The sequence below is a fragment of the Zootermopsis nevadensis genome, unplaced genomic scaffold, assembly GCF_977971745.1.
Source record: "Zootermopsis nevadensis isolate Lab colony 2312 unplaced genomic scaffold, Znev_1.0 Znev_ptg000013l, whole genome shotgun sequence".
Lineage (NCBI taxonomy): Eukaryota > Metazoa > Arthropoda > Insecta > Blattodea > Termopsidae > Zootermopsis > Zootermopsis nevadensis.
This window is the reverse complement of record NW_028259145.1, coordinates 4,020,724-4,035,542: the sequence shown is the minus strand read 5'-3', so window position 1 is coordinate 4,035,542 and position 14,819 is coordinate 4,020,724. Positions and strand designations below refer to the sequence as shown.

Here is a 14,819-nt window from a genome sequence, read left to right as displayed (position 1 = left end):
TTCTCTGATATGAACTTCGACACATTGTACGAGGTGCGATCGGAAGGTTTCCAGACTGCGCGTATAAAAACCCGTACACTTATCTCAGGTATTAAATTCATCCATCGCCCTCGAAGTAGTTCCCCTGGGAGTGAACACAACGATACCAGCGCAGCTGCCAAGCCTGGAAGCATCCCTGGAAATCTTTCTTTGTCAGCCTGTCAAGCACCATCTGCGATTCTGCCTGAATCTCTTGCCAAAGACCCGCCAAAACGGGTACGGAAACCTATGAAATGCTAAAGCAAGCATTTGGGGAGTCCGCAATGGGTCGTGCACAAACGTTTGTGCGGCATTCACGTTTTAAAAATGGCCGAACCTCTGTCGATGATGACGAGCGTTCTGGACGACCATCTTCGAGCACAACGCCCGAAAATGTTACGAAGATTCGGCGTGCCATTCACGAAGATCGACGTCGTACCATCAACGACTTGTGCGACATTGTTTGGATAGGCTATGGGACCTGTCAGCTGATTCTAAAGGAAGAACTCCACATGCGACGCATCATGACAACGCGCCAGCGCACACCGCCCTCAAAGTTCGGCAGTGTTTGGCCTCAAACACCATGGCCGTCATCCCGCACCCTCCTTAGCTCCGTGTGACTTCTTCCTCTTCCCAAAGATGAAAATTCAGCTAAAGGGAAGGAGATTTGAGACGATAGAAGAGATTCAGGCAGAATCGCAGATGGTGCTTGACAGGCTGACAAAGAAAGATTTCAGGGATGCTTCCAGGCTTGGCAGCGGCGCTGGGATCGTTGTGTTCACTCCCAGGGGAACTACTTCGAGGGTGATGGATGAATTTAATACCTGAGATAAGTGTACGGGTTTTTATACGCGCAGTCTGGAAACCTTCCGATCGCACCTCGTAGTTTGGAGACAGCGGGGTACGCAAAGCGATCTTCAATTTAACAGTTTTGTAACGAACAGACCCATCTCAAATCTAAAAGTCTGTGACGATGGTGAGTTATTTAAATACAAAGTTCCTTAGGTGTTATCCATCTAATAAGATAATAAAATTAAACGACGTTTCGGAGACGGGATTCTATCTCCGAAACGTCGTTAAATTTTATTATTTTATTAGACGATGGATAACATCGAAGAAACTTTTTATTTAGACCCAACTTAGAAGGGTCCAGCTAGAAGGGCTCAAATCAGTTTTTCATAGGAGTGCTATAGTATACGTAAAAATTTCTGTGACAAATTTCCTGTTCACAATGATCTGATACAACCACTGCATTTCATCATTGGTTCTGAATGTGCCACCAGGAAGTCGCTAGAAAACAAGGAGGGAATGGGACTCTACGCGGAAAATCAGCTTCTGATCGACGCCATTGACGATAATTTATCGAGTGAAAACATACACGTCACACAAATGTAGAATCTCTATTAGTAAACTCGGAGAAGATTACTTAACACACTTAAGTCTCTGTAGACGACGGGACAGAATCATTTTTGATTTGAAGCTTCGAAAATACGTCAAAGTTCAGATATTTTCAACGACGTTAACAAATCACAATTGTATTCACGAGGAAATTAAGAGAAGATTAAATTGGGAATGTTGGCTACAATGCATTTCAGGATCTTCAGACTTCCTGCCTCGTATCTAAAAACGTATAAAATACGTACACACATAACTGTACCTGGACCTGCTGTATTGTATGGGTGTGAAACCTGGTCTTCCTTAAGGAAGCACACAAATTGTTTGAGACAGGGTGTTTAGGAGAACATTTGGAAGTAAGAGGGCAGAATTGACTCGAAGATTGAAAAATCTGAATAATGTAGACATGCACAATTTTTACTTTTCATTAATTATTATTACGGTGATTAAATCAAATGATATGAGATGAGCGGGCCATATAGCGCGTACCGGGAGATAAGAAATGCGTACTAAATTATGGTTGGGAAGTCTCTAGAGTTGAGGCCACTCGGAGGACATAGATGGGAGGATCTTCGTCAAATCTGGTTTGGGGATGTGGACTGGATTTATCTTACGAGGGCAGGGACCGACCGGTCGTCAGTTCTTGTGGACATGATAACGAAACTTTCGGCTCCATACAACGCGGAGAATTTCTTGATTCGCTGAACTTACTGCTGGCTTCTGAAGAAGAAGTACGTCTCTGGTGGAAAACTTTCGTATCCTTTTCGGTCAGAAATAGTTGGACTGTCTCTCCACGTTTTGGAAACTTAATTAGAAACTTCACCACAAACTACAATTAATTCAAGTGTCTAAAATGCCAAGAGTAACGTGAGTGATTAGTAACTCGACAAATTTAAAATGATCTAATGATCATTATCCGGAAGTGGTTATTCACTGGGGTTCTGACTTAAAGGTTCCGTGTTCGAATCTGACTGTAGACAATTCTATTTTCGAAGCGACATACTCTACAAGCGTGCTTGTTTCTTTACAGAAAATAAGGGGCTCAAAACATAAACTCGTACAATTAGCACTCGAAGAGGACGTTTTCAAAACCATCCAGAGTCACTGGGCCCATGCCGAGAGGAATGAGAAATTCTAGGTCTTAAGAACGGCCCTTTCAAGGGCCAACATACAAATTAATTTATATATTTTACGAAACAGATGTGTTTCTAGAATAAATGTTACTTGCAAATACAAGTTTTGTGTACAGTCAGATTCAGTCACTGAATAACACCAATCCCGGGAAAATAAAAGAGTGACGACGTAAATGATAACAACTGAAGACAGATTTTCGCCCGTAAACAAATGTTACTGAACTGCAGATTTACAAGCAGTAATCGCATTCTTTCTAATATCACAACCCACTTTCAGTTGATCTTGGTATGAGTTCCACACGGCAATTTTGAAACATATAACAACACACAACGGGATATTTTAAACGAGTTCGAACGTATTTCAAATCATATGTCTGGGTCAGGAATCGAACTCGCATATTTGATGTCTGCATCAACATCGATCTTCTATCCTACCGGCCTGTCTGGCAGCGAATACAGAATTCAAATCAAAGAAAAATCTTGAAAAGTCCTGTCTTTTTCTCCAAAATTATGCATATAAGTCTCTTTGATTAATATTACACAACTAATTGTAATTAATCGATTGTAGACGACAACCACTTGCCGACGGATATAAATAAATATCAAATGATTTTTTTCTGGGCAGCGTACGTGCCCACAGAGTCGACTACGTTCAATGCGTAACAGACGCACAGCTACAGTCTACTGTTCACGGATTGGTACAGTACTTACGACGCCGCCACCAGCGGAATGGACGAGGACGCTCTTGCCAGGCGCCAGGCCACCTAGCTCGAAGAGCAGGATGTAGGCGACCAGATAGTTCATGGCGATCGCAGCAGCATCCAGGTAGCTGAGTTCGGCAGGAATGTGGTACACATACCGGGAAGGGACGATCACCAGCTCGGCCCATGCTCGGTACTCCGGCAACGCGACCACGCGATCACCCACCTAGAGTGCAGAAAACAATGCAATGATCTGAAAGGCACCAAGGCGGGAAGTGCCTGGTATTGTGGCGCTAACACCATGTGAAGTAACCTCAATATAAATCCAGACACAAATTACCCGGTTGGTTGAGGCGTGATTTACGACGTCAAACTGCTCCCAATCTATCCTTGGCTTCCGGTCTCGGTCCGTTCGTTACCTGTCACCAATACCACGCACCACACTCGACATAAATCAAATTTCCTATGTAAAACTGAGCGATAGCCGAAGAACAAGATATATAACACGAATATAAACGTTTAAAAACAGTGTCGCCCAACGTGAAAGGGCATAAAGAGTGATTCAAAAGTCACGCAACCCGTTCCTGACACATGTTCTATTTGTAAAAAAATAAAATACAATAAATATGACACACTGGAATAAAAAAAGTGTTATATTAAGTTGCTGAAACGTCCACCGCATTCTGCATCGTGACATCGACCGGAAAAGTTTCTGTCCCACCAGCTTCCTGTATCACGGAAACGGTGTCATCAGACCGACGACGTCGATTAGTTTGGGACAGGAGAATCGGGAAACGAATCCCTAAACTCATTCTGACAAGTCACGTAAGAACGAGATGCCACGTAGCGTTCGACAATGGACACCCGTTGCACCTGTGAAAAAGGACATCCTTCCACTTCGACTGCTGAAAGGCAACTGACGGACTGGCGAGAGCAGTTACGACATGACGCGACCTCTGTGGGCTCTTGTATAGTCACGGTGATCTTGTGTGTTTATTAGCTCAGTCGAATTGTATTCAATTGCAACTATCAATAAATATTCTCTATGGGATGCACGACTTTTCCATCTTCCTGAACAAATCGGAATTTCTCCATATATTCATTGCTTTTTAAACCTACAAAGTATAATTACACGATTTCCACACGGACTTAAAGCTGAAATGTTAAATTTTGCAAAAATACAGGGGGCTGTAAAGTAACAGCTATAATGGTTTGTAATTTGTGGACTTACACAATTTTTACCCTGGTACCGGCGAATTAACGGGAAACTGTTCAGTTCGTATATTGAGTATCACAATTCCCAGATGCTTGTGGGCTTCTATGACAGAAGTGTAGCACGAAATTATCCACCCAAGCATATACCAGGCGGGACTAAAGAAAATCACGAGAATACACAAATCAGTCTCCTGTGAAAAATTAGAAGCTTATAAAAGAATGATGTTGCAGAATGAAGAAATACAAGAGAATATTATTGTTTTGACGTTTTCTACATTCCACATACACTCTGTTTTGTGATTAAGAGGAGTTGAGAAAAATCATTTATTGTTTACTACATACGGAACTATGCTTTGTAAATATTGCATTGCATCATGGTTAATCGTGACGTAATAATACACGAGAAGATGGCGGCTAAGCGTAACAGTATCGTGCCTGCCGACGACCACCAACTGAGCTACGCAATCGAAATTTCTAGAACCGAAATTGAAGTTGAAAAGTGTTAAAAAGAGACGATTAAAGAAATATAATTATTAACCAGTCATCTCATCTGATTCACCATGAAACTAAGTAATAAATTAATGTAAACTGTACGTGAAAAGTATTAAATAAGTAGCTTAGTTGAGTTGAGTTATCAATTGTTCTGTCCAAAGGATCAGTGATGCCTGTACTATGGTGCAGGGAAGTATTGCAGACACAACAATGAGTCTATTCATCCATCGCTGGTATAAATCCTCGAACACGCTACTGTATTCTTAAGAAAAGAGTTTTCGCCATTAGAGACGGTTGGTAAACTAACCATAGTAACTGATTTACGGTGCTGACAGTGACAAGCGTGATCTTTCTTGGAAGTTCTTATTGACTGCGGGGTTCGCGACGGTCCAAGTGGTAGGTTTTTCTCACGAGCGATGTTAGCAGAGTCAACCGATTAAGTGGAGAAGGCAAATTGTCATAACTGGATGTCATTGGGGGCATCCGCTCTTGTAGGCCTTAAGATGTAAGTGGGAACAATGAAAGGAAGAGAAGGGAAGGGTAGGTTTCTAGCGGTGAAAATTAAAGTCTACGTAGCAACAGAATGGAACCATTAGAGATACTAATATCAGGCTGAGGTTCGTAAACACCCGGTGTTGGAATCACAGACTTCAGTATAATTAAGTCAGATCAATGAATGATTGAATGAAAGAGTACATAATGTTTTAACAAGCACGTCTTTTACAAATTTGTTCATTGTCAGACTTTACAACATTCTGTAACACAACGTAAGAAAAATCGTTTAAATTTTCTCCCATTTTCTCGAGGGGTCACGTGTACTTTCTTCATTAAATTACGTGTTGTAGAAAATTCATTATCAACAAAGAATATTCGACTCCAAAGCCAGATTCATCTGCCATCACTTCATTTAGTGGCCTTTCTTAATAATGTAACTGATTCTGAGACAAGGCACAAGCATTTTGTCGCAACACAACGGATAACGGAAAAGCAATAATGAACCATTTGTCGAGTTCATAAACAGACGAGGCGATATGCAGCACATCGACTAAGGATCGATACTAACATAAAAAAGTTGACAGTGGAACCACGGTTCAGGAGAATTAGACGTAAACACGTCTATACGGAAAGGAAGTTTATATATTGGCTTTATTCTAAATATTTCCTTTATACATGCTTTACAATTGAGATAAGTTTGATTAAGACATTGCTTATTTAACTTGAATTAGTTACGCTTAAGATGGGTCTGTGGTAGCTGAATGTAATGTAAAGTAATGTAATTTAATGTAAAGTAATGTAATGTAAAGTAATGTAAAGTAATGTAATGTAAAGTAATGTAAAGTAATGTAAAGTAATGTAATGTAATATAAGGTAAGGTAATGTAATGAAATGTAATGTAATGTTTTATAGGTAATAACAATGCTAAGTAAACAGATGACGTTTCCTAGGTAACATAACAATGAAGTTACACTTTTTCGTTCCCCTTTTTTGCCGAATGACCCTTCCTTATAGACGTATTTACGTCAAAAAAAACTACAGGCACGGAAGTACAGTCGAACTTGGTTCTAGCGACACTTTGACTACAGCGTCTAATACTGAGTGGTACTAATTAAATCTCCATAAAACACGCGTTTTTCTGCCTCTCTTACAAAGACACTGGTGGAATAGGCAGTTCGTTTATAACTTTTCATGCCCTCAGAAAATGTGTGGAAAAAGTACAGTAGCTTCAGTGACAGAAGGGTTTCGAGAACGGACAGAATGACTGAAGTCCCAAAGAAAAGTGTTAAGGATGGAGGATAAAGTTAATGTAAATTTGGTTTACGCTGCAAACGCCCACCTCTCTAACACGTATTTCCGACTTACAGAGGTGGGTTAGGCGCGAAGGGTTGACATGACTTCTATGACCTCAGGAAAAATACGTGTGGAAATGGGGAACGAGAGGAATGACACGGCCGTCTTAACCCGTCGACGCCTCCAAAGAGGAGGGACAATCCACAGTATCGAAATCTATTTGCGACAGTAAGCCTCCACACTGCCACCATCAAACCCGATGATAGTTCAGTCGGTTGTGCACGTTGTTACTATATCGACCTGCCTTGCAGAGGGGAAGAGTCCCCTGGAAATCCCACCTCCTTCCAAAACCCTTCAAATTCAACAAGCTATTGTCAATGTACCTCTGGCATGGGGTAGGGATTACTCATCCCAATGGGCTCAGTGGAAATTCCACTGAGTTCCTATTGTCAAAAGCACGTCCCAGGTTGCAGCCTGTCGCTGGTCAGACACAAGCCCGCATAGCATTTACGTCAAGCTACAATCCCAAAATAATATAAATCTAACAAATGTCCGATGTAATATAATTATAAATTTTGATTTAGAAAGCTTCTATCAAAAGCAAAACCTAACTTAAGCCCCTTTCTTTGCATATAAACCGGATTGACAGCCGAAAGTCAAGTTCAGGTAACCTGTCCGGAATCGAACTCAGAACGGGCTGTCACAACATAATTCCACAATTCAGACCATACGGAAAATAAGACCTAGTTCACATTTAAAGTCAATTTAGTGCTGTACAAAATAAGCCTATTTATTTCTTCACGAAATCTGATTTAATCCCTTCATCGGGTAGTAAGACGTAATCTCTGCTGTGCCTTGGATGACGTCATAACCGAGTTTGTATATTGAAATTGTACATAAGGATATACGGAGAACGCTGATGCAAACAAGGGGCTAACAATGTATTTTCCACGGAGATCAACTCATTCACTATTTACTAAATTCACCGAAACTTGAGTATTGCATTAACTGCTCGAATTTCCAGAGTTCTTCAAATGTCAGACCTGATTATAATGGAGTTACAAGGGACCTGAAGAACATTTCGTTTTCCATTTAACACGACCACTTCCTTCCTGCTTCCAGGAATTCAAATTTATGTCGTAAACGGTCAGAATTAGGTCCACACTTCGCTCGAAGTTTTCAATTGTCGAATTCTCAATACGTGTTACATTCAGAATGTCCAAACAATGATGAAAAACCCGTTATCTTATTATTGAATCTGCTGAACAATTTGAATTTTATACGGATCAAAGTCCAGGTCTTCTGGGAATATCGAAGCAGTGTTTTGTCAGAAACGATGAGTTACTTACTACGAGGCGCGTCCTCAAAGTAAGTTTCCCACTCGTCCCACAGCTAGCAAACCTTATATTGCGCGAAGCGACTGTGCGTACGTGATAGAGCAATGACGTAGCATGGCGCATGCACTAACGGAAACTCCCGCGTTCTCACAGTAGCATCGTTGCAGCTGTTGAAGATGGAGGTTCTTATTCCAGCTCCCGCCGACTGTGAAGTGCGGTCAGTGATAACGCTAGGCCGCACACGGCTCGACGGACAGCAAGTCTCCTGCAGGAGTTCAGCTGGGAGGTGTTTAATCATTCACCCTACAGCCCGGACCTCGCTCCCAGTGATTTCCATCTTTTCCTACACCTCAAGAAATTCCTGTCCGGTCAGCGTCAGCGTTTTGAGAATGACAGAGAGGCGGAGATGGTTGTCACACAGTGGTTCAAATCCCAGGCGGCAGACTTCTACGACACAGGTATTCAAAAGTTGGTCCCACGGTATGACAAATGTCTCAATTCCGGTGGCGAATATGTTGAAAAATAGCTGGACACTTGCTGTATCTGTTGCAATAAATATTTCCATGAAATTGTGTTTTGTTTCTGTAAACGGCCCCAGGGAAACTTACTTTGAGGACGCGCCTCGTACTTACCACTTGAACTCTGTGGGGCTTAGCACAAAAGCGTTTGTTATAGTCGGCGCAATGGAATTTTCAAGGGGGAGGATAGGAGCGAGTCTCTTCTGCGATAGTTATAATGCTGACTGCACCGACGAGCTTGTGTGACTGAACGCCCAAACAAAAGAAATACACTGACCGTGCCACCACAGGTACACAGACTAGGCTCGTCCGCCAGCTCCGCTACTGCGCAGACTATACGCGTCTCCTGTTTTCAGGAAGGCCAACTGTTTGTTGTTTACCAAAGTATTTTCACAACGAACTCTCGCTTTAAAAACATGTCCACATCAAACAGGAGATGCGTCAGGATCGCTACTTATATTAAAGATTCGCTACATCCATCAGACATAACGGTTCTACCACCTCTCAAACCAGTCCAAAGAAAACAGCCAATGAAAACCAGAAATAGATCAACGAAGGAATGAGGCGAAAAATAAATAAAAAAAAATAGGCGGAAATGTGCTGAAGTGTGTTTGGATAATAAATACATGGTCGAGCAGCTTATTTGTGTTTTAAGGGCCGCTACGTGAAACACTCGTAAATGTGTTCAGGCATCTTATTCCAGTTTCGTAACAAACAACGTCTCACAAGACTTCCGAAAACCTGACTGGGCCACCCGTGACATAAGGCGAGGCCGGATGTGAACTACAGTGGCAAAGTCTCACCTTGAAGTCCGTGACTCCTTCCCCGATTTCTTCCACTTCACCGGCACACTCGAACCCCATGGTGAACGGAGTCTTCGGTGGCGAATCGATCGCACCCTGACGCACCATCAGATCTTGGAAATTGAGCCCACTGCAATCAGAAACACAGATCGACTTTCAGTTGTGTAACCTGTTTCATGAGCTCGGTGCTTTGTCCGGTCTGCACCACGATCTTACACGTTCGTAAACTATTTCCGAATACATTACGACTACAGTTGTAAAATTTTCAGTCTGTATTACAGTCAATTCCCAATTAGCCAGGAGCATGTAGACGACTGTTTTATTTTTTTTAATTGAGACGAAACTTTCGACTCTTTGGTCAAAAGTGATGGAAACCTCAGATTAAGTGACTGACACTTAATCTCCTACATTCTGATCTTATCCCGTGCGCAGGCACGGAAGAGGGGGGATCCAGCAGGATTAGAGGGGGGCTCTCGGTGTATTTGCCACAGCCACGAGGAGTTACACACTCTTACTAAGGTTGCCTCTGACCAAGGTAGTATTCTGTAAACTGATATCATGGCGAGGAACTACGACGTACAAAGAGGTAACTTGCGTCTTTCAGTTGTGTAACATATTATTTATTTATTTAGTGTTCTGTCTGACGACAGGTCCATATGAACAGGATCCTTCCATCCTTTTCTCGGACTGGGACCTGTTCATATACGTTCTTGGCAGATGATCCAGAAGTGGTTTGCCATTGCCTTCTTCTGTGTGTGAATGGAGTAATTGTTGGGATGCCACGGAGGAAAACTCCGTGTTGCCTAGACCACGGCCTTGCCCAACACAAGTTATAAACTCGGGCACCGCCGGGAATCGAACCCGAGACCCCAGGATTACAAGGCCAGCGTTCTAACCGCTATACCACCTCATCTTATTATTATTTAGTGTTCTGTCTGACGACAGGTCCATATGAACAAGATCCTTCCATCCTTTTCTCGGACTGGGACCTGTTCATATACGTTCTTGGCAGATGATCCAGAAGTGGTTTGCCATTGCCTTCTTCTGAGTGTGAATGGAGTAATTGTTGGGATGCCACGGAGGAAAACTCCGTGTTGCCTAGACCACGGCCTTGCCCAACACAAGTTATAAATTCGGGCACCGCCGGGAATCGAACCCGAGACTTCAGGATTACAAGGCCAGCGTTCTAACCGCTAGACCACCGTGGCTATTATATATATATATATATATAACTAACTAACTAGATGGCTTACCGAACCCGAAGGTTCATCACCGAATTATATATATATATATATATATATATATATATATATATATATATATATATGTTACTCCGTTGTCAAAAATGCAGCCGCACTATTCCGAATTTAATTGAGCTGGCTGTTATTTCGAAGATCACGTGATTGAGGGTTGTCAAGGGATATTATGACACCCAGAACTAGAACACGTCTTCTTTTTTACAGTTTTGAAATTGGCAACAAAAGAGGTTCAAGGTATCTGGAGCACAATCAGTGAACAGCAGAAACACAGGCTGCGTGGCCAAAACGTAATGCCAGCAGCTACACAAACAAACAGTAAAATATTTCCTCCTGCAGGATTTGTAATTAGCAGCATTTTGGCTCGATTGCAGCTACACAACAGATGACGCGGAATGGGTGATCAGAATTCGCGGGGCTGTGGGAAGGGTTTGCTGAAGACATACTTTTCCCAGGTGGCGTAAACGATGAAATGTTGTCAGCTGCCCACAAACCCACACGGAGTTACAAACCAGAAGACAAACAGAACGTCTTTACTCATGTCCTAAGTCTGCATCTTCCAAGTGGTCTATTCCAGTGGTATTCAACCTGGGGTACGCGAAGACATCTTAGGGGGCACGTGAAATTCAAAAAAAAAAAAATTACGATAAACACTAAATAATCAGGGCCAGATTTAATAACATTATTTCGGACGTAATTTATTTTAGATGTAGATTATATACTATGTATAACTTGAATTATACACCAACAACTTTGGGGGTACAAAGTTGAAGAGAAATTATATCTGGGGGTACGCGAACAAAAAATTTTGAATGCCACTGGTCTATTCAATTCAGATTCTCAAGACTAAAATTTTGTAATGATTTCTCTGCTCTATGGCCGATCGTCCTAAGACTTCGTGTAAAGTACAAAATACGAAGGTCTTCACTGCGTGGGTTTTAGTAACTAATTTATACAAACATAAAACGAACTGTTATTTTAATTTCCTTTGTTCTTATTATTTTAAAATGAAGGTAGACGAATAAAATTCCGCTAACATTTCGGGAGACTTCATTGAAAAAACGCTGCTTCTGTGAAGACCTACAGCGGGGCTTCTGTGACAACGCGAAGAATATTTAAAAAATTACAAAAGAAGACCCAGAAGGGAAATGAGAGATGAATTAAAGCGGAGAGCTCATAATGTGACTGACACTAATGGTAGATCCGTAAACATTAAATCCTGAAATATAAAATATGTATACCAACAAAACTGTTTACACTACGAAGGACACTAATTCCAAACGCGTTTCGACCTCAAGACGTCATCGTCAGTGGGGAAAAGAAATTACCTTTACACTCTGTTAAAAGAAAACAATCTTTTGATTTATATTTTATGATTTAACTTGTTCTTTTGCCACTGATGATGACCTCTTGAGGTCGAAACGCGTTTGGCATTAGTGTCTTTCATAGTGTAAACAGTTTTGTTTGTATGCATATTTTATATTCCAATACACTACGCGGTATGCAATGTTTTAAGATTAAATTCTGGAAATAATACTATTTATTATCCTCGCGGGTTCATAATTAAATAAAATTTTTGAGATGGTAATGTTGCGTCATATTGTGATATAATAAATATATATTGTTTAAATCTTGTCCGTCTAATCACAATAAATTCTTATTAAATATTAAAATATTACAATAATTAACATTTAAAATATTTAAAATATTAAATGATGTTCTTTATCGAAATATTCGATTATGATGGTCTAATGTAAATCGAATATTTCGATAAAGAACATCATTTAATATTTTAAATATTTTAAATGTTAATTATTGTAATATTTTAATATTTAATAAGAATTTATTGTGATTAGACGGACAAGATTTAAACAATATATAAATAAAATTTTATATAATAATTTATTCACCGTCCATACACAAACTTAAATGTTGTTAAAATTACTTAAGATTACATAAAATTACAACATTTTTTAGAATTAGATCTTGATACATTTCACATTTGACGACATGTTTCGGTGTATTTAAAACAGTTTTAAATTGATTGACCTGATGATGGTGAAATACACCGAAACATGTCGTCAAAATGTGAAATGTATCAAGATCTAATTCTAAAAAATGTTGTAATTTTATGTAATCTTAAGTAATTTTAACAACATTTAAGTTTGTGTATGGACGGTGAATAAATTATTATATTGATTAAACACAAACATGACGCAGTTAAGATATAAATTAAATAAAATTTTGTTAGTTGATAGAAAATAGCGGATTGTCATTACTAAAGATGATAACACTATTCGTTTCCGGGTACAATAATAATTAAATATATTTTGGTGATAGTATCTTGGTAACAAAAGCACTATTACGCGTTGCAGCCAAACAATACGAAGTTCTCAACAAAGCCAACAACAAAAGAGCAAACGAGTACAGAAACCGCGGTTGCAACCTGCGGCCCGAGGGCCATATGAAGCATCCGGAACTATTTTATGGGGCCCGTAACGTGATTTGGAACAAGACGATGAGAGAGGAGAGAGAAATGAAGTATTTTTGCTTTCATTTGTTTAATAAAAGCTTTACTACACGTAAACTACTCACATGTTCAGCGACAAATATATCAACAAGGAGTGTTCGTGAAGCAGTCGTCCATGATTAAGGAAATTCTCTGGCCAACTGGGACCTGCAAGGGAACGCCGTCAGTGGTGCTTGAGGAAACTATCCAGAAATAATATCTAAAAATCGTTACCATGGCATTGCACAGGAAAAATAATGCATAATTAGGCGGCTTGTACCATCTCCTTTTCTTGATATGTTTACCTTTCTACTCTCTTTTTCGAACTTACTACATAACTTATTCAATCCACGGAGCAGATTCCTTCTTGAGAAACTTACAGTCGCTCAGTTAGTCAAGAAAGTTGGCGTCTTTCATGAAACAATAAGGTTCATTACCGTGGTTCGCATCCTATGCCTGTCCCCGAGTCAGATCCATTCATTACACACAGTCAAACCAGTTTCCTTTGCTAAGGTCGAACGAACGAATACGAGCACGTTTAGGCTCTGTAACGTTTCACAAAATGCTGATTTTTTATGACCGTACCACCAAGCTCAAGGGTCACCACTTGTCGGTTGTCCGGGATTACTTATAAAATATATCCGCGGATACTTCCCTGTAACCGCCACGGTGGTCTAGCGGTTAGAACGCTGGTCTTGTAATCCTGGGGGTCTCGGGTTCAATTCCCGGCGGTGCCCGAATTTATAACTTGTGTTGGGCAAGGCCGTGGTCTAGGCAACACGGAGTTTTCCTCCGTGGCATCCCAACAATTACTCCATTCAGACTCACACAGAAGAAGGCAATGGCAAACCACTTCTGGATCATCTGCTAAGAACGTATATGAACAGGTCCCAGTCCGAGAAAAGGATGGAAGGATCCTGTTCATATGGACCTGTCGTCAGACAGAACAATAAATAAACAAATAAATCTTAATTTAAATCATGAAGATGACCTGTAATATAAATACAAGAGACGGTGATGTTGTCCAAATTGTATATAACGGACGTCCGAGCGCTTCTGGTCTGTTACGGGTGAAAATGGGTGGTATGAGCGGTTGTAAAACTACAAAGATGCGAGATTTCATCGTGGTTTGCCCCTGCGATTGTAATGTTTCGCAAAGTCAAGCTATGCATTTCATGAATTCATCTCCCGCCATGTTTTCCGCTGAGGTATTGAATGTGCATTTAATGGGTCTAGCAGCTTGGCGCCTGAATGGGGGCAGGGGTAAGTAAGGTCACGCCCACTCTCCCCCAACCCCTGTAACAAGGGGTGACACGCACCACAAATCACGCAATTTGCTTTCCAATATTTGTTTCACAGCTGAACGTTAATGTGTCGCTCTCGTCTGACCAAATCATGGTAATTACAGACCCAGCGGGAGAAAAACAAAATCAGACTTGAGATTCTTTCTGAAACTCAGAAGAACGTCTCCTTTCCGCTGACAGAGGGAGCTCGAGATACTTGTTCCGCTGTCCGTATTTGTATCTCGAGTTGAGGCTTCCGGAAGCTGTTTACTCGCCGGAACTTGCAGAATTCCACGAACAAATGAAATTTTCGTTGGTAATTAAGCAACCGAAGAGATTTTATGGAACGCTGGAGAATCTGCTACAGTTCA

At 40.9% G+C, this 14,819-nt stretch overlaps 1 protein-coding gene across 1 annotated transcript in view; it reads right to left on the bottom strand.

Moving 5' to 3' along the window:
* The window catches only part of LOC110832586 (putative NADPH-dependent quinone oxidoreductase VAT1L), a 47,320-nt gene that overhangs the window by 17,724 nt on the left and 14,777 nt on the right, over window positions 1-14,819 (bottom strand). The window contains exons 2-3 of the mRNA XM_022069717.2: window positions 9,401-9,530; window positions 3,258-3,473 (exon numbers count right to left, since the gene is read on the bottom strand). Of these exons, the coding sequence (XP_021925409.1) occupies window positions 3,258-3,473; window positions 9,401-9,530 (346 nt within the window). The remainder of the gene's footprint in view (window positions 1-3,257; window positions 3,474-9,400; window positions 9,531-14,819) is intronic.